At 37.0% G+C, this 26,809-nt stretch overlaps 8 protein-coding genes and 1 non-coding gene across 9 annotated transcripts; 6 read left to right on the top strand and 3 right to left on the bottom strand.

Moving 5' to 3' along the window:
- Positions 1 to 216: 216 nt before the first annotated feature.
- Positions 217 to 1,564, bottom strand: BDF20DRAFT_841812 (armadillo-type protein). The gene is made up of 3 exons (XM_053079466.1): positions 1,227 to 1,564; positions 1,009 to 1,129; positions 217 to 925 (listed from the first exon to the last, which is right to left on the bottom strand). Exons 1-3 carry the CDS (start codon positions 1,385 to 1,387, stop codon positions 545 to 547), a joined length of 663 nt encoding a protein of 220 aa, XP_052940207.1. The 5' UTR covers positions 1,388 to 1,564; the 3' UTR covers positions 217 to 544.
- An 84-nt stretch (positions 1,565 to 1,648) lies between these two features.
- Positions 1,649 to 4,755, top strand: BDF20DRAFT_841809 (uncharacterized protein). The gene is made up of 4 exons (XM_053079465.1): positions 1,649 to 1,731; positions 1,801 to 3,344; positions 3,463 to 4,319; positions 4,412 to 4,755. The coding sequence occupies exons 2-4, from the start codon at positions 1,887 to 1,889 to the stop codon at positions 4,437 to 4,439; spliced, it is 2,343 nt and encodes a 780-aa protein (XP_052940206.1). The 5' UTR covers positions 1,649 to 1,731; positions 1,801 to 1,886; the 3' UTR covers positions 4,440 to 4,755.
- A 543-nt stretch (positions 4,756 to 5,298) lies between these two features.
- On the top strand, positions 5,299 to 8,415 carry BDF20DRAFT_841805 (uncharacterized protein). Its single transcript, XM_053079464.1, has 4 exons — positions 5,299 to 6,114; positions 6,219 to 6,888; positions 6,949 to 7,743; positions 7,809 to 8,415. Exons 1-4 carry the CDS (start codon positions 5,422 to 5,424, stop codon positions 8,279 to 8,281), a joined length of 2,631 nt encoding a protein of 876 aa, XP_052940205.1. The 5' UTR covers positions 5,299 to 5,421; the 3' UTR covers positions 8,282 to 8,415.
- A 128-nt stretch (positions 8,416 to 8,543) lies between these two features.
- BDF20DRAFT_908775 (uncharacterized protein) lies at positions 8,544 to 9,251 on the top strand (the record flags this gene model as incomplete). The annotated part of the gene is made up of 1 exon (XM_053083517.1): positions 8,544 to 9,251. One exon carries the CDS (start codon positions 8,544 to 8,546, stop codon positions 9,249 to 9,251), a length of 708 nt encoding a protein of 235 aa, XP_052940204.1.
- A 1,481-nt stretch (positions 9,252 to 10,732) lies between these two features.
- On the bottom strand, positions 10,733 to 13,578 carry BDF20DRAFT_841796 (uncharacterized protein). The gene is made up of 6 exons (XM_053079463.1): positions 13,313 to 13,578; positions 13,159 to 13,241; positions 12,940 to 13,082; positions 12,760 to 12,865; positions 11,707 to 12,677; positions 10,733 to 11,629 (listed from the first exon to the last, which is right to left on the bottom strand). The coding sequence occupies exons 1-6, from the start codon at positions 13,419 to 13,421 to the stop codon at positions 11,224 to 11,226; spliced, it is 1,818 nt and encodes a 605-aa protein (XP_052940203.1). The 5' UTR covers positions 13,422 to 13,578; the 3' UTR covers positions 10,733 to 11,223.
- A 59-nt stretch (positions 13,579 to 13,637) lies between these two features.
- Positions 13,638 to 17,967, top strand: BDF20DRAFT_841795 (uncharacterized protein). Its single transcript, XM_053079462.1, has 4 exons — positions 13,638 to 14,179; positions 14,238 to 14,361; positions 14,437 to 14,707; positions 14,788 to 17,967. The coding sequence occupies exons 1-4, from the start codon at positions 14,024 to 14,026 to the stop codon at positions 17,783 to 17,785; spliced, it is 3,549 nt and encodes a 1,182-aa protein (XP_052940202.1). The 5' UTR covers positions 13,638 to 14,023; the 3' UTR covers positions 17,786 to 17,967.
- A 2,227-nt stretch (positions 17,968 to 20,194) lies between these two features.
- Positions 20,195 to 22,443, top strand: BDF20DRAFT_918716 (regulator of G protein signaling domain-containing protein; the record flags this gene model as incomplete). Its single annotated transcript, XM_053084650.1, has 3 exons — positions 20,195 to 20,272; positions 20,341 to 21,515; positions 21,729 to 22,443. 3 exons carry the CDS (start codon positions 20,195 to 20,197, stop codon positions 22,441 to 22,443), a joined length of 1,968 nt encoding a protein of 655 aa, XP_052940201.1.
- A 1,714-nt stretch (positions 22,444 to 24,157) lies between these two features.
- Positions 24,158 to 24,230, bottom strand: BDF20DRAFT_t2. Its single transcript has one exon. It is a non-coding gene; the product is annotated as a tRNA-Arg (tRNA).
- A 1,023-nt stretch (positions 24,231 to 25,253) lies between these two features.
- On the top strand, positions 25,254 to 26,660 carry BDF20DRAFT_812917 (ribosomal RNA adenine methyltransferase KsgA/Erm; the record flags this gene model as incomplete). Its single annotated transcript, XM_053076838.1, has 8 exons — positions 25,254 to 25,377; positions 25,464 to 25,529; positions 25,617 to 25,708; positions 25,811 to 25,940; positions 26,039 to 26,193; positions 26,264 to 26,377; positions 26,465 to 26,504; positions 26,581 to 26,660. 8 exons carry the CDS (start codon positions 25,254 to 25,256, stop codon positions 26,658 to 26,660), a joined length of 801 nt encoding a protein of 266 aa, XP_052940200.1.
- Positions 26,661 to 26,809: the final 149 nt, after the last annotated feature.

Below are 26,809 nucleotides of genomic sequence, written 5' to 3'. Positions count from 1 at the left end.
TAAGCTTAGCAATGTACAATCACGTGAATATTACTCTGAACTATTTGATTATGCTGTGTGCAGTACCTTGGCAATTATGTCGATATACATATTACGTCTATCAGTCCAACAATAATTAATGCACTACGCAATAAATATTACATACGCGAATGACCTGCATATATTTCGCTGCTGACATACAATAAGAGATAAAAGCAAAACCTGTTCTACAAATACCATACACTGCTTCCATTCGCTAATTGTTGACGGCAGATAATATAACAAAATCTGTTTTTGTTTATTGTCAACACACGCTTGCTTTCTTCAAAGTAAATAGTGCCTTTCATACAGATCACGCTAATGATTATACGGATGGTAAAAGGAACAAAAACAAAAACCATCAATCCAGGCACTCATATCAACCTGTTTTGAGATCGTTATTTATTTATTTATTTTTTGGTGACCTTTATTATGATACATAAAGTGAATCGTTTAAAAATATTTGTTCATGCTCACTTCTATAAGATGATGCTCTTCTCTTTGGGTAATCTGGTTTGTTGTATGGTTACATTTCATTAGAGTATCCGATGACCTTGGTGAACTGCTCGAATTTGATATTCTCTCTAATCACCACTGCCTTGGCTTCGTTATCCTTGTTGATAGGGATTTGAATCAAATCATCGTCCTTTGTCTTCCAACCTTGGCTTTCACAAAACTTGTTGAACGCGTCCTTGTCGTCTGTTAAACCTAATTGAGCTGCTAAAGCAGAAGAAAGGATAGTTTGATGGGACATGGTCATAACACGAGCAATAACGAGACGAATTTCATCTTCAAAATTGGGAACAACTTGAGTCCAAGGCTTTAAATCGGATTGCCAGAATTTAACGTAACGGGCTTGTTCTAAAAGTTGTTGTAAATCGGTCAATTTCTGAATAGATTCAAGATGCTATTTTCAAGAATAAATGACGTTAAACAACTCTTTGTTCAGATGCCTCGGGATATACGACTATTATAGTTGTAGATATTTACTGCTTGTTCGGCTAAAAGATACAGACAAAGGTTGAAATCGGGTGCAGGAATGGCTGTTAATGCTTTAACAAGAATCTTGATAATGACAGATTCTTTAGCTAAATTAGGATTAAACTGATAGCTACCGAAGAGTAATAAATGCAAACAATTTTTGAATATGTGCCTCGTTGTCAATGCCTGATGACAGTGCTGTATCAAAATATTTCAGGTCTGCTTACAGTTTGAGGATAGCCAAGTTGGCTTCTAAATCATAATGATTTGTTTCAATTTGCTTTGTCAAATATTCCTCAAGAATAGAGATGTTTTCAGGGTTGTAACGTTCAACACCGTTAATCAAGGTATCAATATCTTCAGGACGTTGAATTGAATTGTTGCCCATGGTAAATGAATAGTTAAGATTAACTGCCAAATGAGTGCCCCTAACCGAAAGTGTATAGCACGGACAAAAAAAAAAAAGTTTCCTTTTGAAAAAAAGATGCGTGACTGTTGTCCCTACATACAACCGCGCAAAAAAGCAAAGTGAACTAAAAACCCAATAGCCGCCACTGCTGCCCTCCACAAAACTAGGAAAAGTCTAAATTGCATAAAAACCGCAGGGTTCAGACAGAATTAAATCGAAGGACAAATAAGGGAAAATGATGTCTGAATGATTCCATTGCATTTTCTTTTTTCAAAATGCTTTTGTATAACTTTTATCTTTCCCTTTTTTTTTCCTTTAATCATGTGAGTTTTGATTCCTTTTGTTGTTTCTGTTATAATAGATACTGAGTACCCTTTTTATATACAACCTAGTTTTCATTTATACTATTAGTGTTGGTTTCCAATATTACGACAACGTTTTATAGAAAGCTCTACAATTTGAATGCCCTACTAATAGAATGTATAGAACGCCATTGCAATCGAGATTGCTACAATGCTCATTGCGAAATACTGACCGAGCACTGTTACGAAAACCATTTTCAGCTACTAGATTGATAAAAACCGACATCCATAGATTAAAGTCGCAACCTACTTCAAACCGGTTGCTCTTCTCAAGGCTAGATAACAAACGAAGAGCCGCACAGCATGTTCTTTTAGCATCTTCAGTTATACCTCTTCATAAATCATTGATTATCAGCGATGCAAACTTGACGCAAAAAGGAATCCAAACGAATAACAACATACCCGTACCAAACATCATAGAATCCTCAAAGGAAAACCATACACTACTAAGTCGAACGGAGCCATTGAAACACAAACTGATCCGACTATGTCAACACATCATTCAATGGCTTGATATTTATGTACTCGAGCCCATTCTCACTCTGCGTCGATTGACTCACATATTACTACTATTTACCCCTGTGGTTGTAACGGCGCCATTTGCCCTTTTTTTGCCCGTTGGATCACGGTCTTCCAACAATGAATATCCTGATTTCGGCGAACGAGATGCCACCCTTTGGTGGTTCGACTTCCTTGCCAAACAGATGGAACGAGCGGGCCCCACTTTTATTAAGCTAGCCCAATGGATTGCTTCACGTACCGATCTATTTCCTTTAGCCCTATGTGCTCGACTTTCTAAACTTCATTCTCAAGTAGATCCACATCCTTTTAGATATACCAAAAAGATCATTGAGCAAGCATTTAGCGATTACAGTGCTCTTCATGGCAGCAGCAAACAGCGACACTCCCATTACCTTCATTATCATCAGCATCCATCTCTTGACGATATTTTTGATCGGTTCCAAGAAGAACCGTTAGGTGTAGGGGCTATTGCTCAAGTATATAAAGCGAGACTTAAACCGCAATTTTTGCTTATGAGTTTGAATGAAGATGGTGGTAACCAGCGATATCGGTTTATCCGAGCCTCATCTGAATCTGCAGCTACGGGATGGGTTGAAATCATCGATGATGAAGAAAACAAAATCCACCGTATTCAAACGGATGTAGCTGTAAAAGTCCTTCATCCGAAAGCACGCCAGATTGTCCAACGAGATTTGATTATTATGGAAACTGGAGCGACACTTTTAACCTGGCTCATTCCTACTTTACGTTGGCTATCTTTGCCGGAAGAAGTACAAGTTTTTGGAGAGATGATGAAGGAGCAATTAGATTTAAGAGGGGAAGGACGAAATCTCGAAAGGTTTAACGAGTATTTCAAGAAAAGTCGAACGGTCAAAATACCAAGACCCTTTATGAAGTTCTCAACGAAAGATATGCTGTTGGAGGAATATGCTAGGGGCATACCATTGGATGTGTTTTTGAAGCAAGCGCTTTATACGAGGCAAAAAGAAAATGATAGTTTAGAGCCTGTGTTTGATGCTAAAATAGCCGGTATCGGATTGGATGCCTTTTTGGTATGTTAAAAAAGGAATGCCTAGCGAAAAAACTGCACTGTTAAAAACATTGATATGCTCATTTATTCTCTCCCATTTTCTTCATCTTCCTTCTCTTTCAAACCTAAAAAAAAAAAAGCATATGCTTATTTTTTATAATTTCGTTCATGCTGATTTACACCCGGGAAATATCATGGTTGAGTTCTACAAACCATCCGCTTATCATCCTTTACGTGTCACTTGGTCGAAACTCACCGGGAAGGAAATTACAGATGAAGAAGGCGAAGAAGCAGTAAACCGTATCCTCAACATCACACAATCAGGCAACAGCAACGACGAGCTTAAAAAAGCGACTCTACAAAAAGAACTCGTTGCACTGGAACAAGAAGGCTATTCTCCTCGTCTCGTATTTTTAGACACGGGTCTGGTAAACGAACTTAACGATGTCAACCGTCGTAATTTTTTGGATCTGTTCCAAGCAGTAGCGGCATTTGATGGTTATCGTGTGGGAGAACTGATGGTAGAGCGCTGTCGCTCTCCAGAAGCAGTTATTCAGCCTGACGTCTTTGCGCTTCGTATGCAAAATTTGATTTTACAGTTGAAAGAGAATACGTTTCATTTAGGAGCAGTTAAGATAGGTAATTTGTTATCTCAAACGATGAATATGGTACGGTCGCATCATGTCAAGATGGAAGGTGACTTTATCAATGTCGTTGTAAGCATTATGTTGTTGGAAGGAATAGGGCGACAGTTGAACCCTGATCTGGATTTATTGAAGAGCGCGATACCAGTGTTAAGAAACTACAGCATCAAGGAAGGAAGTAAGGTAGCAGTCGAAACAGCAGGCAAAAAATCAAGGATGAAGAATCAAGAAAAACAAGATGCGGATGAAGGTGGCACGAATTGGATTATAGATTGGCTAAAGGTTTGGATCTTCCTTGAGCTCCGAACCTATCTCGGACAACATACCCGTGATGAAGAATGGTTACAACTTTGGTAAATATATCCTTAATGAAGAAAAAGTTAATTTAATCATCATTTGTCTGTTGAGCTATTATTGACTCCTTTTTCTTTTTGTATTGTTTTAGTGATATATTATGCCCAAATGCTATATAAATTTTATGAAACAACAACCCTCATTATTTATATCGTCCAATGGCATTAAAAAGAAAAATGCTTGCATATATACGCCCAAAACATTGAACAAAGAAGCTTCTAAGTTCGAACCCATATAGAGGAAAAAGCCGAAAAAAAAAAGTGAAAAGAGACGAAGTGCGTATGCGTGAGCGTGTACGGAGAGGGAGGCGGTACACAAAAAGAGATACAAAATGATGATGGGTTCAAAAAACTAAAAAGTGTAAAAAACCCAGATTTGACAGGCGATGTAGGCTAGCACAATTTTTTTTTTTTTCTCTTTTGGGCAGACCCCACACGATATCTTGACATAATGATACGTTTTTCCTTCAAATCAATTTTTGCGCACTTTTTAATGCCAATGGTGCCGTGAGTGGGCAAAACTGAGGTCAATCTAATAATTTTCATACGCAGTTCTTTAATAAGGATGTTTTTTTCATATGAGTCGCTTAAAATAGCTAGTAGAAATATAAGATATTCTTACTGTAAGAATACTATAACTTTACAAACGCATTCGAAATTCTTGAGTCATTAATTCTTATGCGCACTGTCCAAAATATACGTTTAAATACCTGCCTAATTGAGAGGTGATCCAATTTTTGCACTTCCGTTGTTTGGTAAGCGATAAGAAGAATCCTTTTGAGAATGTTTCTAAAAAAGCATCACAATTTACAGGAACGATACAACAGCCCTAAATTAATTGTTACCTTTTGAAGTAATTCAAACATTTGCGCTGCTTCATATAACATCATGTACAAACAGATACCACGCACACAACATTATATTATATGAAGGAACGTCAAAATGTTTCTTTGATAATTCAAAATTGGTTTCCTGAACTTCTTTTCTACCTTTTTTCCACTCCCCTTTTTTTTCCATCTTTCATACCTCATATTACAATTAAGTTGCTTATCATACCATACTTTTTGTTTTTGTAAATACATCTTCACCATCCCATGTCATAATGTCTTCTTTTTTACACGAGCCCTTTTCTTCTGCCTATTTAATACCATCTCACATGGATGAGAATAATGATACCCAACAGCAACTTCAGCACGAACAATACCAGGACAAAGATCAGCTCTGGCAAATTATTGAAAATCAGCGTACGATCATCAATGAGTTAAACGAGGCTTTGAAAACTGTAAAATTAGAGAGAGATAGCTTGATTCTAAAATTAGAGAACCTGACAGCAGCAGCATCGCGAGCTTCATCCACACCATCGCCCCCAACGCCGACTCCAACACCTCCCCCGAGGAGCCCTTTTCGTAACGTATACCTTTATCAGCATTCCTCAGGAGCGTCGCCACAGCTTCCTCATCATCAACAGCAACATTTATCAAAGCAGACACAACAACGGCAGGCCTCATCCTCCATTCATGATACCATTAACTATTTTACAGCTGAAGAACAAGATGAAGAAGATATCCAATCAATATTAACATTAGCCACAGCAACTACAAACTCCAATCATATACAGGATAGGATTGTCAGTGACTCTATGGACGAAGGCACTCTAGTCCAACTCAAAATCTCGAAAATCTCTTTGCATGCTTCATCTTCTTCATTTGTTTTGAGTGTCTTGAATCCTACTACCGGAGAAGAGTTATGGCAAATCGAGAAGGCGTTTTTAGAATTGATTGCTCTTGACACCCAGGTAAGAAATTGAGTTATTAAAGAAAGGAAAAATCATACCACTTTTTTTACTAATCACTTACTGTCTTTTATTCACCCCTGTTGATCATTTCATCGTTATTGTAGCTGAAATCTTTAAACTCTTCCGTGACAGCAGCAGAAAGGAACTATCAAGACCTGATAAATGTTGAACAGCTATTAAATTTTTGTAATACCAGCAGCACAACAACTGCAACTACAACAGCTCTTGAAGCAGATACCACACGAAAATTAAAGCTTTTAATTGAAGCATATTTTGATCAAATTTTGAACAAGCTGGATACTCAATATCCATTCTACTCATTTATTACTACCAATTACAAGATACAGAAGGAAGGTTATTTAACAAGAAGGGAGAGCAATGATCTAAGCAGTAAAAGGACCTTCTATTTTATTCTACAAGAAAAAGAGATTAGGTATTTTACTACCAATCAAGGAAAACTGTTTTCCAACCACATTAATTTATTACACAGTACACAGATCGTCCAACAGCAACAGAAGATTATTGATAAAAAGGAAGCAAACGACGAAGAGCACGCTTTCATCATTTTTAATACCAATGAGCAGCCTATAGTATTATCAGCACCGACGCAATGTATTAGGGATGAATGGGTTGACGTGCTATATACTTTCATTACTTCTTTGCAAAAACAGTCTCAACAACGCTTCAACAAAACTAATAGTCAACATTTGATAAAGACGGCGGCAGTTGTCCCTAAACTGCATAAGCATCCACAATTACAAAACCAAACAAAAAGTATGCTTATAACCTTGCCTTCTTCGTCTGATCTCCACACTAATATTACAACTACTACAGAAATAGTCGATGCCATTGATAATCACTCTTTCGAGTCTCCACAACATGAGCAACAGCATTCACACCAACTACGTCATCGCGTCAGTCTAGATGACCAAGCTATTCTCAAACACTATAAGAGTAATAACAACTCGGTCGCTTCTTTTGCTACAATTCAAACTATACAAACTACTACAAATATTAGCAATAATAGTAGCAGAAATATAAATACCAACTCTATAAATGATAATCAAACTCTAACTGACAGTAGCAATTGTAGCAGGAAGAATGGGTATAGCAATAATCATCGCAAAAGTTTCTGGTCTAGACAAGGGAACAAATTACTTTCACTAGCCGCATCACCTTTCACCAATAGTAGCACTAAGGTGAATAATGGCACTAGTAGTAGCAATAGCAGCATTAATAGTTCTAATAAGCAGCAACAGATATTTGGCGTCAGCATCGAGGAAGCATTGAATGTGTCCTCCATTACCGTTCAGCCAATTACTACTACTAATTCCGCCAATGTGAGTAGCAACGAATTCAGGTTACCTTCTATTGTGTATCGTTGTATAGAGTACTTGGATACATTTGATGCTATTTATGAAGAAGGCATTTATAGACTGAGTGGCAGTGCATCTCAATTATCTCAATTAAAGCAGCAGTTTTTTGAGCAACACGGCGATGTCAATTTATTGTTAGCATACAATACATTGGATGTTCATGTAGTGGCGGGACTACTCAAATCATGGTTGAGAGAATTACCAATCAATATTTTGACTGAAGAATTATTAGATTCATTTCGAAAAGTATCAGGTACTATTGTTTATGCTGAGAAACCGATTGTAAATCGGAGAGGTATAATTAACACGTGTCTACAGAAATATCAGATCCTATTTATCAATTAGAACAACTTCATTCTCTTGTATGCAACCTACCTTTACCTAATTACGCATTGCTATATACCTTGATTCAGCATCTTAAAAAAATCGTTCAAAACGCTCAACATAACAGAATGACGCTTCATAACTTAAGTATTGTCTTCGCCCCTACGTTATCCATACCCACTGCTATTTTTCAATTATTTATGACTGAATTCGAATCTATATTTACACCGGCTACGACTCAGTTTATACTACAGCAAGAGCGTCAAAATCAGCAATTACAGCAATTACAGCAATTACAACAGCAGCAAAAGCAGCAGGAAACACAGCAAGAGAATGAGTTAATGAATAAGAAAATTAAAAGAAAAAGTCAGGTTGTTTCATTTCTACCCTCCTCTACAACGTTTGAAAACGCGACTACTACTTCAGCTGACAAGATCAAACAATATTATCTGTCGAAGCTTCAATGACGATAAAGACTACTATAGACCTAACTCTACTTTCTAATTTTAATTGAAAAAGTTGGTCTGTACTCTCTTCTTTCAAAAGCAATAAACACATGTTTCATATCTGTAAATGAATATGCTAGTAGCGTAGCTCAACCACTTTTCTCTTGACCTAATGTTTCATGCATTTAATTTTTCAAGTCCGTTTATTCTTATCTTTCTCTCTTTTAACGATAAAATGGGGAATCACAAACCTGCCTCCTGTGTAAATATCTCTTCAAAAAGCATGGATCATAGAAACACGAGCCCAAAGACATCCAAACACTCTACAACAACAGTATCTGATACACCTCAACAAAATATTATACCCTTACCCTCCTACTGTTTATATTCTAAAAGAGCTTTACTAAATGAATACGCGCCTGAATCGGATATTATACAATACTTATCACCAAAAGTTAACAATCAGTTCCTCAAAGAAAAACTTCCGATGTTTGTGGGAGTTTTACAGTCATTATCTGCAGTAGTGAGCGACATGCCATTTTTCAGTGAAGAAGAAGAGGAGGAAGACGAAGAATATGGAATTGACAGTAGCAGTGATGACAGTGATTCAGACAGATCTAGGTTCAATGACAATGATTCTGTTGTCAATTTTGGAAGTAGGAATGCCTTTCAATCCACAACAAGGAGAGCATCTCACCATAGCGGCAGAGAAGGCAAACAGAAACAAGAACTTCAAAAGGACGTCAGTATTATTGGATTGCGTACGTTGAAACTGGTGGTATGGAATCAATCTTTGCATTTGGATAGAACTGGTGACTTGTCTTTAGTGATTATAGTATCTGCTCATCTTTCAGACAGCATCATCTTGAAGAATATGGAAATCTTGAAGCAGAATCTTAAAAGACAACAATATGACGCTAAGCAATTTAGACTTGACGAGAATCTAATGAACGCAAATGATGTACCAGTAAGTAGCACTTCCGAAGATTAGAGTTATGAATGATTGGGAGCTGAGAAATTGTACCTTTGACTGAAGCAAAAGGTAGTAACATCAGAAGAAATAGGCGATCGACTCCAACAATTTATCTATACTCGCTTTAATTACATACACGACGGATAATGATAAGCATGAAACTGAGTCCACAAAAAGGCTATATACACCCACATATACAAGACTGTCATTTTGTGTATTTGTTACTATACCCTTATTAATATCATTTCACCCTATAAGGCCCATAATGTTCTCTTTCATGAAATACTGTTCGAAGTCGCTCAAAAATACACCATCTACTCATTGCGCTGTCTCTATTGGACCCAATAGGTTCAAGATGAATCTAATCATCAACATTTAGCAAGGCAAAACTAGGCAGCTGATAATCTTATGTTAAGACTACTTTTGCATGTTACCGTCATAGAAACCAAGTAGCAAACATTTGAGGTTAACCACAGGTGAAGAGGCAATTTCATATCGCTTTTTATGGGCGGTCCATTAATTTTTCAAAGTTAAATGATGAGCCCCCTCGACCGATATTGATAAGTGAAAGGATTTCATCTCAACTAAAGTTACCAAATTTCAGAGCTGCATCCTTCTAAATACACTACGATTGATTAACGTAGTATTGTTATCTACAGAATTTTATATGTATATGCTTATATTATACATTTTATTTTGAGCTATCGCATTATTTCAATTCGACAGATTTGTTCTTTGTTTCTTCTTTCACCTAAATCGTTATGTCAATAAGGTACAGGTTCATAGAATTGCAAGTCTCAAATTAAGCAGGCTAAATAATGAGAAATTTATGACTATTATTTGACCTGGTCTGTGTAAAACGTATACCCAACCTGTTGCATCTTGTACAAACACTCCTTAACTGTAGTTGGAGGCAGTCCTGATATTGATTGAATGAATACTGATCTTTGTTTCACTTCCCTTTTTTCGTTCCTGAATTATAGAGCCCTGAGTTTGGATCGGTGACTCCTTGATGAGGAATGCTTTACAAAGTGGTTCGTAATTTGATCTTATTGCAGTGAAACATATAAGATTATGCGAATACCTTTACTAACAACCTTCACAGTAAAAATGTTATTATACGTCTCGCTCCTCTTACACTTACTAAAATCGATTAGTTTGGCGTCATAAATAATTTGTCCATCTCATTTCATTCTTAGACCAAACATATTCGCGGTGCATGCCTTATTGATTGCTCTGTCTATTGTTTAGCTTCCTCTTGCTGCTACAAAATCGAGTGCCTGTAAATGCGGAAAATAGACGTGTCTAGTAATCTGCATAGTGCACACCTAGAACATCGAATACATGTTCTTCAGAATCATGAATTTAATAGATTCATGTTTGTCCTGCTAAGTCTTATACTCATTTTCCAGCAGAATTTGTCTGACTTTCAAATGCAAATTGTCACAAAGCGTATAAAATGCTGCAGGAATTTCAGTTTCTTCTTTCTGATTCTTTTATTCCTTACACGTTAGATACCGAAAAGCAGCTCTTTTTTTTTTTCTATTGTAATGAATAATTTCGTTTATGGTACCATAGAAACTAGTGCTATTAAGAATGTTGAAGATAATAATTTATACAAAACCACTTATGCGCAATCAATACCAACAGAGCCCTTACTGCTGACCAAAAAAAGAAGACGTTCACAAATACTAAATGATAATGAGTTAACTGAATCACTTGAAGAGCCCGAAAAAAAAGCATTCAAGCCATCCCCATCTTCAACTTCTTCATTAGATAAACAATTATTCCATTCATTTTCTCAGCCCACAGCATTTGCTCCAACTGATACTACAACAAATAACGTTACTAATAGCAAGAATTCAATATTTGAAGCTTATAAAAGAATATGGCTGAATTTAGACATTGAACATAACCCAACGGATGCAAAGCTAGAACCTTTTATATGGAAAAAAATGAAAGAACTAGCACTATCCAATAACAGCAACCACTAGAACAATACAACGGTTGGAATATACCCATTCTTCATTACTTCCAGTATAATGCCCTCATCATAACCGGTTAAATGTGTCGATCCAAATGGATTTTGTTCACTTGAACCACGAGTCAGAATGACTGGTCTCTGCTCTATAATTGTTGTTGATTCTGCTGCTTCCTTATTGCTGTTAGACGTATCAGCCGTCGTCAATGTCGGAGCAAATACTGGGTCCCAAGGAATACGTTTTTTCATATCAGTGACCTTCATATCAGCAGTGATAACGTATTGTAAATAGTCATTATCTTCATCGTCTAGTATGTCCACCAATTGGTTCTTTTTTGTATTTCGGTCTTCTTTCTTTATAAACTGCTTAATTATACTTTTAGGAAACGTTAATTGAAAAGGACATCTTTTATATCTATTGAAAACGAAGCCATATCATTAGTTCTCGCGGGGGGTTTGATTAATCATGCAATCGATCTCGAATAAACTAACCTTTGGAAATCATAATGTCCCGGTATATTTCCGTGCAAAACGATTTTTTTACAGACATGCGACCCTCCATCAATCAATATATCGATTCCGAAATGGAAATAATTGAGAAAGTAATCGGTGTGATATGATTGATTGTCATCACTAATACTATTGCTGCTACTGCTAGTGTTGTTGACATCATTGTTGTTGCCATTGTTGCTGCTACTATTCTCCAATTGGTTGATATTATTATCATCCATGATTGTATCATTTTTACTGCCGTTACTGTTTCTGTTGTTTGCAGTTGCTTTATCTGCAGTAGAAGTATTCATAGTATCGTTCATATTTTTCACAGAATGTATCTTCATTTTGTCCTCTTCCTTGTAGAAAATTTTACTAGGTTTACCTAGATCGACTAGAATATCTTGTACACTGGTTTGGTTTAAATCAACATGAACAAATTGCTGTAGGATATGATTATTGCTACTGATGCTGTTAATAGTTTGAGTAGTACTGGTTCCACTTGTTTGACGAGAATGTTGTTGTGTTGTTGGAGATAACGTTGCTGCCGCTAACGATGATAGTAATATTGATGTTGGTGACTCAGTATGTTCGACTCCTACTCCGCTATCCGTTGAAGAATGACCCACGGTTGGAAATACCAGTGTAATACCCACTGTAGGCTTGACAATTACCTTCTCAACTTCTCTTCTGCCGACTTTTCCATAATTCTTAATGAAGCTTCTCAGTGTGGCTGATGTAGACATTACGTTTGATTCCGCGATAATTTTCGATAAATGAGAAGCAGGAATAACCGATTGTTGCCATGTATAACACTGACTACTATATACAATTACTTTAGAAGCAATTGGTGTCGTTCCATCAGGTAATTCCAAAGGTAAATCAGCGGTTGTTGTTTTATTGCTGGTATCGTTAGCTGCTTTATAAAGATGCTGGTGTCTTAAGGGTATAGGAAAGGTAAAAGCAAGACCCTGTTAATAGAGAAAGACAAAAGATTATTTGAGTTACTTTGCAACAAGTTACATATTGGGATTGATCTCATTTGTAACTCACTGGATATTTGAGAGTGTATATGCTTTGTTTTGCTTCGTATTCGCCTGGATAGGTTGGTCCAAAAGATTTATAGATCAACAAAAAAGTCGGTATTGTCCTACTTGAACTGTTTGAATAAGATTAGCAAAGATGATGTATGATTAATCCTACCATTTATCTTTTGCACAAAGAAACAATTACCTTACTTCGCTGTGTTGATACACTAGCTTTACTTTGTTAGGGTCGTAGCATTCAATCGATCGTAATCGCTGCAATGAGCCATCAAATCGTAAATGCAGCCCATTGACAGGAAGTGTAATTATAAAGTCGAATTTCAAAGGCTCCTACGTCACAAGGTACAGACTTAAGTGTAAGCTTGACTGTAATAGCTTTTAAAAGAGATGAGTCACCTGCTTCTACCTCCTGACTATATTGTAGCTCGACAGTAGGAAAAAGTTGAGATCGTTCGGATAGGAAATGAATCACATCCCATAGCGATGATCCTGAAAAACAAGTTTATTCAGTATTTGACTCGATCATTTTTACATTGGTACAATGACTCAAAGTAACAAACCTAAGCAAAAAGGACCCAAGCTCTTTCCAGGAACAATGTCTAATTCTATCCGTTTGGATATTCGATGATGTGCTGGCTTTGAAGGTGATGGTACCGCTGAGTCTGTCATTAGCGTATTAGTAAATGTTGTGATTGTATCAAATGCAAAAGATGTTTAAAGGGTATATTTAAGAGACTATCAATGATAAATCATAAAGAAAGATGCTAATATTGTTGTAGATAACATGTGCGAAATTTATGGACAGTATGATTATTTTTTTTTGGCCAGCAGCAGCTGTTATTAAATTATCGAGATGAAGCAGCTGATCTGCATAAATGATATACTCCAGACTCACACGCACCCGACCATTCAAATGGTTCCTGAGCAATTCGTTCCGGCAAGGCCAACACTGCTGTTACTATCATTCAATGTTATACTTGGATGTATCTTGTATTTACTGTGTCTATTATCTTTTGACGAGATGTTCTAGTAATAACTGATGCTGGGCGATACAAAAATGTTCTTTGCAACTGTTCGGCAAAAAATATTATGCTTTCTTTGTATTAGCCAATTGACGCCTAGAATTTTCAAACTTCTATTTTCAACCTTATTTTTTCCTCTTTCAGTGAAAGCACGAGCTTTTCTGCTTAATCCTGACTACTACTATAGTCCATTTTCTTGCTTCCCTTTCTATTCGTCATCAATTGTACATTTATTTCGTAACCTAAGCAATGTCTTCTTGGGAATTACAAGTGACACCCCAAGAAGTGAAATACTTTAAGCAATTATTTCAGGTCGCCGGTCAGGCGCAAGAGGGCATTGTCACTGGCGCTGAAGCCGTTCGATTTTTTGCTGGTTCTGGTGTACCTAATCAAATATTATCAGAGGTAGTAAAGAAATAGGTTATATATTGTTAGCGAATTGTCACTCACTTATGATTTCCAGATCTGGGAAACTGCTGACAGGGATAAAGCCGGCTATTTGACTGAAGAAACTTTCGCTATAGCGTTAAAGTTGATCGCTTGTGCTCAACATGGAAAAGAACCTAATGCTAATGTGTTGTCTACAGGTAGGTTGACGTAAGAATACTTGCGATTGAAATCAATAGTTTTAGTCTGCAAGTTGTTTACTTAAACGATCGTAGTGGTCCCTCTGCCACAATTCGACGGAGCAAACGGTATCACTCCTAGTCCCTACATTTCGAAAGCCTCTCCATTACCGACTTCAGCTTCCTTGAGATCAGCAGCAACAGTCCCTAGCAACAACAGTGAACCTGTGATTACGCCTCAGGAGCTCGAAAAATATCTAAATATTTTTAAATTACATCAACCCATCAATGGTATTTTAGATGCCAACACAGCCAAGTCGATTTTCATTAAATCCAAGCTTCCAACGGATGTTTTAGGTCAAATTTGGTAAGAAAAAACGATATGTTCTCTTTATAAATGGACAATATAGTATAGAAGGACTCATATTGATGGCTTTTTTTTTTCAGGAATTTAGCCGATGTTCGTCAATCAGGAACTTTAAATCAAACCGAATTTGTTATCGCTATGCATTATATTGCAAAACTTATGGATGGCACCATTTCAACTTTACCTGACAATTTATCACCTGCAATATACCAGTCAGCAGTTGGGAGCAGTAATATTAACAATACAGTACCACCTCCACCTCAATCGCCTTTAGCACGTAGTATGACAGTTAGCTCACCTGCCTTCCAAAATGCTCGTCAACAAAGTATGATGACGCCACCTCAACGTGCTCGCACAATTGATTCACTCGGAAACCTCGCTTTTGGCAGTGCAAGCTTTTCAGAGTTTCCCACTACATCTACGACTTCCTATCAGCAACAGCATTGGGATGTCACAGCTGCTGAAAAGCAACAGTTCGATTCTTTCTTTAATAAGATTGATTCAGGAAACACAGGCGTGGTTCAAGGCAAAGAGGCCGTTGAGTTCTTCAAAAACTCGCGCTTACCTGAGACAGATTTGGCTCATATTTGGGATTTGGCCGATATACAACAACGAGGAGCATTATCGCGTGATGAATTTGCAGTAGCGATGCATTTGATCCATAAAAGATTGTCAGGTGAAGCGCTACCAAAAGCTTTACCTCATAGTTTAATTCCACCTTCCCATCATACTTCTGCCGCTGCTAATGTTGCTGCAGCTGCATTCACACCTACTATGAATAATCAACAAAAAGCAGCTGCTTCCTCTGCACGACAGCCTACCAATCGCTCTCTTCTTGATGATGATGGTACTAACAACGCAGATTTGTTGGGAGATTTTGCCGATGATAAAATATCAGCAGAAACCAATCAACTCAATCTTATGCAAAACCAAATCTCATCGCTTTCACTGCAAACGAGAGAAGCGAAACAGCAAACGATCGTTGCCGGCAATACACTCGAACAACTTCTCCAACAAAAGAAAGAACTGGAAGCTCAATTAACCAATGTACGTATGACACATGAAGCGGCTGTAAAAGATCTTAATGAAATTCAGGAAACGGTTCGTCGAGAAGAAGCGGAATGGAACAAAGTTAGGGTCGAATATGAAGCAGCACAAAATAATCTGACGAATATGCAAAATGAAGTGACACAACTTAAACAGACATTGGAAAATGGACGTTCGGAAACAGAACAATTAAGGCGACGGGTAGCTGAAATTCAGGAAGAAACGAGGAATGTGCACGCTGAATTGGATAACATGAGATCTCAAACAAAACAACAAGGAATGATGATTGATATTAATCGTAGACAAGTAACAGCGGCAGAACAGGATAGAGCTCAAGCGAAACGTCATCTGGAAGATTACAAAGTAGCAGCCAATTTGACAAAGGATGAGAATGACGATGGTAGCAGTAGCAACAGTGATGATAACGAAGACGGTACATTTAGTAGTGATCTACCAAAGAAGAGCCCTGTACAATCACCATCACTGCAACAATCTGATATGTTTGGTAATAGTGGCGTTGGTAGATCGATCACTAACTCAACTTCTCCACATACAGAAAACTCTACTATGTCATCACTGGCATTGGATAATTTATTCGGTATTTCTTCGACATCTCCTGCTTCGGTAAACGCACAAGCGCGAAACTCTTCATCTCCTTTTATGGAATCTAACAATATAAGCAATAAAACAAGTGGCAGTGATTCTTTTGATCTGTTTGCTTCTAATAAGGTCAACGCACATGTATTTAGTACCCCCGGTACGGCATCCACTGCTAATGACTTTGATGCTATATTTGGCAGTTTTGCCAGCCCTTCACCCACTGCTGCATCTGCCACTATTCCAGCACACTCTAAGTCACCATCTGCAGCTTCAACAACAAATGATCCCATGTCCTGGGCAACTACTGCTACTTCATCATCGCCCGTAACTTCACCTTTCATGACTTCACCTACTGCTAAAAGTACACGTGGGCCTCCTCCTCCTCCTCCACCTCAAAGCAGACATCATAGACAACCTTCAGAAAGCGTCAGCTCAATCGCTTCTGGCGGTGCTATCATCGCTAGTAGTCCTGCCGCTGCTTCGGCTACACCTAAAAGACAACGTGCTCCTCCTCCTCCTCCTCCTCCTCCTTCACATCCTTCCCCTTCTAACAACGTAGATGCCTCTGCAGTTGCTCCTACGTCTCCTGCGTCTGCTGCGCCGGCATCTGTGTTTTCATCATCATCATCTATCCCATCAACAACTGGGGAGACTACAACTGCTATAGACCAACCATTATCGCAAACTAATCAAACAGTTAAGGAGGCGAAGAAGAACACGAACAGTACCGTTGATAATGATGACGAAGATGATGACTTTGAAGCAGCCTTTTCTGGAAAGGAATTATCAGAAGCCAAGATTGTTACCAACGAAAAGGACGATGAATTTACTGATTTTGACGATGCATTCAAAGTGCTTGATGATAATAAAAATAATAACACAGCAACGACAGAACTTAACACAAATGCTTTTACTAATGATGATTGGGCTTCAGCTTTTAATAGCAATGGCGGGGCAATAGCATCTTTTGGCTCACCTTCAGCACCACAAAATGCAAATACTAATACCAACGATGATTGGGATAAAATCTTTGGTATGCCGTCGAACGTTGATAACAATAATAACCATACTGATACACCTACCTCTGCCCTCAATAATAACGTTACAACTAATGCCGCTGCAGATAAAGGGTTTGCTGATGCATTTGCCAGCTTTGGGGATGATTTTGGCAAATCGTCCTTGACAGCCGCTATTTCATCACCCTCGTCTCACAATAATACTACGACTGCTACAGTGCCATCACCTCAAACGACAGTCAACAGTGGTGTTCAACAACCGCCATCTGACATCGGGATTGTGGGCGATAAAGTTGAGGAGTTAGTAAAGATGGGCTTCGGCGAAAAAGAAGCTAAAGACGCTCTGAATAGATATGACCAAAACTTGGAAAAAGCTAGCAATTTCTTACTTGATCAGTCAAGTACCAAGCAATAATAGATATTAAATCTGGTTGAGCTTTTTGGCTGCCTCAAATTCTTTTTTTGTTTCACAATAAACAACGACTTACGCATATACAGGATTGCATGATACATTATTATGAACCTTAGGCTACTTGGCTTTCTACCTTTCTTAATTTAATTTTGAATGAATAAATAACCAACTTTTTAAATCTCAAACAATGTCAATGAGCTTAGCTACGTGTAATAAATGAGATGCATGCATGCTAAGTGACAGTGAAATGATGCCTTTAATAGAAAACTTACTTTGGTTTGCTTTTAGTTTAACCAGAATAACGTTTTTTTCTTCTCCTGTGCTTCCATTCAACTCAAAAAAGGCAGAAAAGTATAATATTTTACTCCTTGTCAGTCAACAATTGTTCGCTTTCTTCTTTTTTTTAGTCTCGGAAGAAGTTCACATAAACTTAAACTTAAACTTGGATGCTAACGTACTGGCCGCTCTGTTCCTGCAACACTGCAAGCTTATGCAATTTATTTTTTGTCAGTTGACTGAGTTCTCGATGACATGATCGTAATAGACATACAGTTTGTTGTCAATAACTAGAAAGGAGAGACTTATTTGCTTCCTTGCCGCCAAGAACAGTATCAAGCTGGTTATGAGGGATATGTACCACATCCTTACCAAGATTCAAAATTATGTGCATTTTTGACACTGTAGTCGTTCTTAAACTAACCCTTTTTGGTCCTATAAACGAAGAGTAGAAAAGGCCCATTAAGAATTTATATGGACATTATCGAAGAATACTGTAATGTAGGTTTTAGCAATAAAGGAAATAGAAGTAAGTATTTCAAGGAGAAAGGCTGAAAATTTTCAAGAACTTTTATGGGGCATTTAGGCTTTTAAGCACAAAGCCTACTTTTTCGAGAAGAAAAGAAGTACAGAGGGTACCGCAGGAACTGTAATGGTTAAGTTGTTACTTTGTTTGTTTACCGCTCTTGCTAGGGTTTGGTACTTCGCGTCGGCGAAGAGCCTAAAGCTACTATATTATATAGCCATATGCATTTCTTGTGCAAAGTAAGTTTATTCTGGATAGCTATGTGCTTGGTTGAAGAGGACTTATGAATCACAGAGAATGCTATTTGTAGACTCGGCGATCATTTTCACGACAAACCTGCATTTTGTATTAGGGTATTTCTTTTGCTTATATCAGGGTTTTTTCCCTTTTTTTGTTCAATTCAGGCCTGGTATTAGCCAGTTAATTAGGGCTGTATCTTTTTCTAGGACCTAACTTGTCTTTTTGGGTTCTATCTCTTTCCTGTGAAAACTTGCCCCTACCCTTAAATAAAGAGTAAAGCTCCGGGCCTTTCTCTTTTAAATCTTGCTTTTACTATAGAGCATTGCTTTTTGTACTCACTGCCTTCGAAGAGTTTACTTCAGCATTCAACACTCAAATGCTCATTTGGTGCTGTTATTCAACTTTGAGGAGAAGCACGTAAGATGAAACGACATTTTCAAGCAATACAAGAGTTTTCAGTAGATCGATATCTTTAGTGATTAAGTTTGTCCGATAGCAAACAATTACTAGCTACTATGCTAATTGAATAACCGTAAAATTAAAATGGATCCTCTCCTATAAATCTTTGATTTGCCCATGTTCTGTGAATAAAATGCAAGATGTATCAGGTATACTAGTTAGTTTCCTTGCCTATTACCATTCGCTGTAATAGCTCCGTATTACGTACTCCAATAGAGCATCATAAGTGTAAATTTGACAGCTCCATTTCTGAACAGTATGGGATTTAATCGAAATAGGGGCAAAATTTTATGGAGTAAATAAAAATGCGAAATTAACAGCTACGTGCCAAAAGTTGCTTTCTAAGTGATAAACAGTCATCTCTTGGAAAAGCCTTTTTAAGAAAAGCTGAAGAAGAAAAAGGAGCATAATAAAATCAGCTAGAATCACATAAAGCTACAATACATATTATGGTGCCACCCGCCTCATTTCTAAGCATGTGCGCGAAATTTTCATATGACGTTGTATCTTGGATTGACAATCATTTTGCGACACGCAGGGAAAAAAACACATCAACAAAGAAAAAAAAAAAAAGTACCATAAATAGTTTTTGAAGCAATGGGATTGTGAAAGGCATATAACCCAGTTTTGGATCTGTTAAACTTATGATACGAGGTATTTATTTACGTTTTCCCACAACTCCTTTCTAAGGACTGATACGCAAATCTGATACTTTCTCCTCATCTCCTTTTTTTTGAATTTTTACCATACTACATCAGTTCGGTAAATCGCAATGATATAAATATGTGGCCTTCGAATAGCAAGCATAAACGAATTTTCGGGCGTCTTTTGTACCCTTTTTGTACTTTGAATCTGTTATAACAGCATTAATCATTTCATTATTTCTTTGCTGCATAAGCTATCGTTAAAAAATGGGCTATTCTCCGATTCCTCCACAAGCATACACTTCTGTATTAAAGTTCACTATTGATGGGCGACCTTCTGTCAAGGTATATTTTTTCTTTGAAGCTTTATTGTGCTCTTTCGGTTTCATTAACGGCCAATTGCTTGCATATAGGATATCCATGATCTATTTTCCGCATTAATAACTCAGTTGAACTTTAGTACACATCGATATATGTTCCGTACTTATACAAACTCTTTCACGTCAGAAGACGCCTTAGAGCGTTTAAGCTCTCTTCAATTTAACAAATCAACCGACGATCAAGGAGCTCAGTCGCGTAATATTACAAGAATCACAACCACTACGTTCAATATGAATAGAGACATGGCAAAAGCCCTAATCCAGCAATTCATTTGGACTCGACTGATGGAAAGTTCTTTTGACCCAACAAATCGTACCTACAAAGATAAAGGTATCTGGAGACTTACTTCCAAAGGCTTATGCATTCTTCAAGACTTCTGTCTGAAGAATGGTATCGATTGGGAGCAATTTATTAGCGTGGTGAATGTCACATCCCAGTTGATGTTCCTCATTCAAGTAGAACGTTTATCTGAGAACGATCGTATCAGCTGCAAGAGAAAGCATATTTCATCACTTTTTGTTATGATGATTGCAAGTTTACCACTACGCCAAAACAGACAAAGCGAGTCAAACAAAATTGCGGGTTATCATCAATCACACACACGCTCCCTTCAGGATAATGGCTTAGATGATACACACTCTGTTTATTCACATGATTCCGACTCCACATCCTCTCCACTAAGCACTAGATCTTCTCGTCAGCCACAGTTTTTTGATTATTTTCCGGATGCTACAACGTTGCCCAATGATTTACTAGTCGGTACAGGTTTGAAACAACCTCATCAAAATAATAAGGTCATATTTCAACAACACAAAGCTCTGTTACAGAACTTGAACCTAACGTATAATCGATTCAGAATGCGAGCTATATTTACATCTTTCTTATGTTGTACATGGTTGATCGAAAATTGTACCTTTGCATCAACCGACGAAGTGGAAGGTTTGTTGACAGATTTTCTCAATATGGGTTGGGTTGATTTCTACAACAAAAAAGATAAAGAACTTGGTTATGTTGAGTCTTCAAAGTCAATACTACTCAACATGACTAGGGAAGGTATTAATGTTGTAATGGACTATGCTCGTAAGAGATATAATGAATTCCAGCAAAAAGTTGAAGGTCAGTTTAACAGCATTGCAACACTTGAAACGAGGCTTTCGACAGTCTCGTTGACTTCAGAAGAAATTTACAGCGAACCACACCACCAACTGTTTGCCTCCATCAATGGAAATCCAAAGTTAGGCGTTGAAAATTATGACACAAACCATTTTTCTTGGGCTTCAGCATCTTTATCGGACATTACACCTAATGGCTATGCAACAACAACAGTTACGCCGAGCGTTCCTGCATATGCCCGTGATTTTTCGTCTGACTATTTTGATATTGATACAATGTCAAATAGTGTTGAGTCATCAACACCAAGCACTCCTTCGGACAGCATCAGAATACATTCGAATATAAGTACTCCACCACTAACTCCTACCACTCCTGCTACATCTACATCTGATATCTGTTCAATAAAAGAGGGTAACTCATGTAGACTTCAATCAATTCTCAGAAACTCACAATTAAGATCTATTTTTAAAGACTTTCTTGCCAATAACTTTTGTGTCGAAAATCTCAACTTTTGGATTGATCATGATAACCTTCGCAGAAATTACCAACGACAAAAGACCAATATGACATCAAATAGTCAACGCTTACTTTTAGAAGATGCATATACTCTTTGGAATGCCTATTTAAAACCAGGAGCTGCGCATGAATTAAACATTGACCATAACACGAGAGAACAAATGACAGAAGAGATATCGTACATGGCATCTATCGTTCACACTTACTCATTGGGTAACTCAACAAAGCCAAAAGTGGTTATGTTGGCACATGCCACTTATGCTAATCTTATGACAATATTGAATTGGCTCGAAAGAGTGAATGAACAAATTTGCAAGCTTATGGCAACGGATTCCATTCCCAAATTTGTTCGTACAGCTGAGTATAAGCAGGTAGTTCGTAGTCTGGATATTGCACCAATGCAACTCAAGCAAAAAAAACCTGAAAAGCTTTCTATTGTCACTAAGGATATCTATGACTTCCCATCTCCACCGCAACGAAAAGTAAAAGAAACAATCTATCTATAAGTAACATAATATCTAATTTTATACCCTTGAAAAATCTTACCGCTTGGTAGTTGAGAACATGTTCTTTCTAACCGTTTTAGCTTATTCATTTCTCCCCCGATAACCAATTTGTCATATTTTTTTTTTTTATCCTGTCTTATTAATTCATGTTTATGTCAATACATACGACAGTTATATTTTATTGAGACCTATTATAAAGAATGTGCGATTTTGAGACTGTATTTCATTCCAATATCTGTGATAAGCATAATATTACTAGATGAATGTACATGTTTCCTTACAAACTATAACGTTTAGGCTAGAAAGAAAAAGTAAAAAAAACAAAAGCGTAATTTACAGGGCAATATGATTATGCTTTGGTTTTTGTGATATAGAGGAGCCGGCATCCATTCAATAGATTTCTGCTAGATACAGATAGTATACATGGCAATGTGAACCATTGTAATAAATTTGTTAATCGTAAATGAATAGGCATTTTTAAACAAAAAGCAGTTTTTGTGGAATGGATAGCGTAAGAAAAGAAACAGAACCAGAGAAAAAGGTGTCATGTTAATATCGTCTGCCATTTTAGGCTAGTAATGGTTGAGGCTCTTAAGAATTATCATTATAGTGTAGTAGAGTGAAAAAAGATTTTGATCAATGTAATTTGATTCTGTTGCCGGGCAATCAACAGGAGGTTCTAACTTATGTAAAACAATTAATAGGATACCTGCTTTATCATAACCTTTTTTTTTTTAAAAAAAAAAAACTACTCAAAAATAGATCGGTATCTAGGAATTGCGAAGGTAAACAAGAGGACCATTTGCTTAATAAATCTTTGGGGATATTTACTACAACAGACGCTTTATTAATTAAAACATAAAAAAGACACTACCTTAACTTGAATTTAATATTGAATAGAATGTGCTATATCCTTTAGTATTTCCTTGGGCAACATCGCTAGTTTTGATGATCAGTCTGTCAGTGAATTTCTGTCTAGTTAGCTAAATCAAAATAAAGAAAAAGTTCTTATGTTCATATATTTTGTAGATATGAGTCTACTTCTTTCACAATTAATTCAATAAATAATGACTACATTTGATAATTATCGTAATTACATTATGAAGCAGATGTCTATGCATGATTCTGAAAACTTTAAAAGTCTGTTACTCTTGGTGACTAGAGATGATGACACTTTCGGGAATAGGAAACAAGGGTTCTGTATGTATTCCATTATGCTGTTGGTCAAAAGCATAACAGACAGGAAATTCATGCTTGAATAAGGGGTAAATACTTTAAAAAAATCATGTCTGTGTATACATCAAATGTAGGGGACACTTCTAAGGAAGATACAGTTTGTTTCTGTCACTCTATGAATATATCCAATACACAATACATAATTTGTAGAAAAACGTGTTGCTGCTGGAAGTCTCGCCATTTTCTGACTATTCACAAGGTTACTGCTGCTCTGCAAATCATGACAAAACTTCAAGTACTTTCCATCAGCTAATACAGTATGTAAATTTGCAAGCGTCCCGCTTGTAACAAATGTTGTGTTTAGTAAGATAGCTTTTATCTTTATTTTTCAAGTAAGAAAAAACGTTGATCCTATTCTTAAGTATGTGTTATTGGGTTTTATACAATAACATTAATACAAAGGCTTATCCATTTGTGTACGTCGTGATACGACACAAGTGCTTCAACAATAAGAAAAACCACATTCAGACAAAAAAGATACCCAAAGCGGGACTCGAACCCGCAATCTTCGGTTTAGGAGACCGATGCCTTATCCATTTGGCCACTTGGGCAACGATCGCCTGATAAAAAAAGTGGAGTGCTAAATTGCACAAGACACAACTTTTGTTTTCCGACTCGGATTTAGCAGACATGGCCGGTTGGGATCACGTGCAGCTACTTAACATTACAAATTTAGTAAGGGCTATTTCCTTATTAGTAATCGTTCTTCTTGCGGATCATTTGAATCTATACCGTTATAGTATATAAAGCATTTCATCTTTACTTTATAATTATCTTATCTCTATCTTTAGTCAGTTCTTTTTTTTATATAGTTTATATTCTATTTTGGATAAAACGGAAATTCTCATTAGAGATATCAAATCAGTCAATCACGTGCCTGACGTTAAATCGACTGCAGACTCCGATGACGACATCAACAGAATTAAAAAGGAGGCGCCATTGGCTTTTATTGCTCGTTTTCATATTTTGAATAAAGGGTTTTTTTCATCACCATCGACAGTATTGACAGTATCAGTTCGAAGGAAGCTCACCTTCTAGCCAATGTTCTATGCATGCCAATCCTCATTGAAAAAAGAAAAGATTCAAGCCTAATTTACAAAAAGCATAAAAATTGCAAGAAAAACGTAGAAAGTCTAAGAAATCTTGACTATATATATAATAAAATTGAAGGGAACTAAAAAAGAAGGAGAGGACCTATCTTCACATGATGTTACGAGTCGAATCTTATTTATTTCGGTACATTTTCAAATCAAAATTTTGACAATGGTCGCAGCAGGTTCTGTGAATCCGGAGACATGGCTACATCATCACATAGGTGAATCATTATAACTAAAGAGGGCAGATATATGAAAGCCCAAACTGTAAGATTGAAAAGTTGAGCTTCTGCATTATGCTTTACCGGATCTTCCAAGACAGAAATCTGGAGACCATTTTGTCTGTAATTAATTCAAAAAAAAAATTGAATGATCTGGCTTACAATTTTTTTACTTATTTTGACAGCTTTTGAAAACACCTTGTTGATTGCCATTTTCTTTTGACAGAAATTTCGAGAAAGGGACAACTACAATTTAAAAATGAGCAAAGTCAAACTCCTGAACTACAGTAATAAGCTTCCCACTTTAAAGGAGTGGACAAAGCACTTTCGATATCGTAACTCAATTGCGCCTAGGGTAACAGTTGGCAGTTTAGAGGCAGCAGGTAGAGTAGAAAACCCCACAAAAACGCTCGTTAAAGCTGTTACGTTGAGCCTTCAAGACACAAGCTCACAATATTTCAAATCTTAGAAAAAGGTTTTAAAGCGCTAAATCTAAAAAAAGTTGAGAATATGACAGCAGTGGAAATAAACCCTGGTAAGGAAGAAATGAGAAATGGAAGAACGGAGTAATCTTTGACGAGATAGAGGAACATCTAACAAGGGTTGGCATACGAAAACGTAGGTTTGGGAGCATGGACTACAGCATTGAGAAATAATGGATTCAAACGAATAATTGCATTAGAACCACAAAATGCTTATTTGAACTGGATGGAGGTAGTTGGATGATGCTCGAGGAAGCAAAGTTAATATATTATACCCCGACTGAGGGAACGATCTGACAGTTTAATTATTATACGTTTTCTAATTCCAATCCAGGGATTAAGTGCTTTATCTGATGGCAAAATAGAGGTTGTTAAAAAAGACGGCTATACATGGGATACATACAACTGTTTAAAGGATGATACAAAATATATCGGATCGTTAGAAAACAAAGATTGGTCACAGGGTAAGAGAGCTGAAAGAATAGATCTCATTTTGGTGGGATACCATTAAATTTAGACCGAATAATTCAATAATGCTTCACTCTTCGTTTATCATTGACAGTTCATTCTGAATTATTCTTTACTGGCACTTTACCTAAGACCACTAATGGAGAGCGGCTGCTAGCACAATTTACAGGCTGCATTACCAATAAAATGGCTATGCATACATTAGGGCGTATTCAAATGGCATTCTGGATGACAGACGTACTATACAAAGTAAGTTTCTACAATAGATGCCGAAAAGGATGGGTATCAAATTGAAGTAGCTGAATTTTATTTCGCACAGAAACTCGCTGCACCACCAGGCAGTAACGGTCGTTGTAAGATGAGCGTTGTTGCCGAAGCTTGCGCTGAAGTGAAAAGCATTTATGTACCAGAAGTAGAAGAAATGTATCCTAATGTTAGTCATTCAAAGTGAAAAGATACATGTCAGAAATTGGAGGAAAGAAAGGCTAATATTGACTTACATATGCGTACTACATAATAGGGCGAATATAGATTGGTCCATATTATACCCACCGCTGAAAGTCAGATTAAATGTATGAATGTTGGAAAATGTCATTCAAACCGACGATTGCACTGACATAACTACTTTCTTTATAGCTGAATGGGATACTTTTGAATATGTGTTGAAGCACTTGTTTGTTATGCAGAGACACCCATTACGACGTGTTATTAGGTAGATTATCAGAACAACAAAGCATGAAAGAAATGTGGTATTTGGTATGCTACGGAAATACTAATAATGTTTTAAAGAACGCTAGGACCAGGAGCTGAAATATTGTTGGGTAGAATATCATTTGATCCGGATATCTTAGTAGGCTCTATGACA

Source organism: Mycotypha africana, assembly GCF_025528875.1.
Source record: "Mycotypha africana strain NRRL 2978 chromosome Unknown BDF20scaffold_1, whole genome shotgun sequence".
Lineage (NCBI taxonomy): Eukaryota > Fungi > Mucoromycota > Mucoromycetes > Mucorales > Mycotyphaceae > Mycotypha > Mycotypha africana.
This window is presented reverse-complemented; position numbering and strand designations above follow the sequence as displayed.

Excerpts from the sequence above, each read along its gene's own strand:
- BDF20DRAFT_841812 (XM_053079466.1), bottom strand. The coding sequence starts at position 1,387 with ATGGGCAACAATTCAATTCAACGTCCTGAAGATATTGATACCTTGATT. Across the intron at positions 1,130-1,226 it reads AACTTGGCTATCCTCAAACT|CTATCAGTTTAATCCTAATT; the intron begins GTAAGCAGACCT and ends ACTCTTCGGTAG. Across the intron at positions 926-1,008 it reads ATCTTTTAGCCGAACAAGCA|CATCTTGAATCTATTCAGAA; the intron begins GTAAATATCTAC and ends TCTTGAAAATAG.
- BDF20DRAFT_841809 (XM_053079465.1), top strand. The coding sequence starts at position 1,887 with ATGTATAGAACGCCATTGCAATCGAGATTGCTACAATGCTCATTGCGA. Across the intron at positions 3,345-3,462 it reads TCGGATTGGATGCCTTTTTG|CATATGCTTATTTTTTATAA; the intron begins GTATGTTAAAAA and ends AAAAAAAAAAAG. Across the intron at positions 4,320-4,411 it reads GAAGAATGGTTACAACTTTG|TGATATATTATGCCCAAATG; the intron begins GTAAATATATCC and ends GTATTGTTTTAG.
- BDF20DRAFT_841805 (XM_053079464.1), top strand. The coding sequence starts at position 5,422 with ATGTCTTCTTTTTTACACGAGCCCTTTTCTTCTGCCTATTTAATACCA. Across the intron at positions 6,115-6,218 it reads TGATTGCTCTTGACACCCAG|CTGAAATCTTTAAACTCTTC; the intron begins GTAAGAAATTGA and ends TCGTTATTGTAG. Across the intron at positions 6,889-6,948 it reads ATTACAAAACCAAACAAAAA|AAATAGTCGATGCCATTGAT; the intron begins GTATGCTTATAA and ends CAACTACTACAG.
- BDF20DRAFT_841796 (XM_053079463.1), bottom strand. The coding sequence starts at position 13,421 with ATGACAGACTCAGCGGTACCATCACCTTCAAAGCCAGCACATCATCGA. Across the intron at positions 12,678-12,759 it reads TATACACTCTCAAATATCCA|GGTCTTGCTTTTACCTTTCC; the intron begins GTGAGTTACAAA and ends CTCTATTAACAG. Across the intron at positions 11,630-11,706 it reads GGACATTATGATTTCCAAAG|ATATAAAAGATGTCCTTTTC; the intron begins GTTAGTTTATTC and ends CGTTTTCAATAG.
- BDF20DRAFT_841795 (XM_053079462.1), top strand. The coding sequence starts at position 14,024 with ATGTCTTCTTGGGAATTACAAGTGACACCCCAAGAAGTGAAATACTTT. Across the intron at positions 14,180-14,237 it reads CTAATCAAATATTATCAGAG|ATCTGGGAAACTGCTGACAG; the intron begins GTAGTAAAGAAA and ends TATGATTTCCAG. Across the intron at positions 14,708-14,787 it reads GATGTTTTAGGTCAAATTTG|GAATTTAGCCGATGTTCGTC; the intron begins GTAAGAAAAAAC and ends TTTTTTTTTCAG.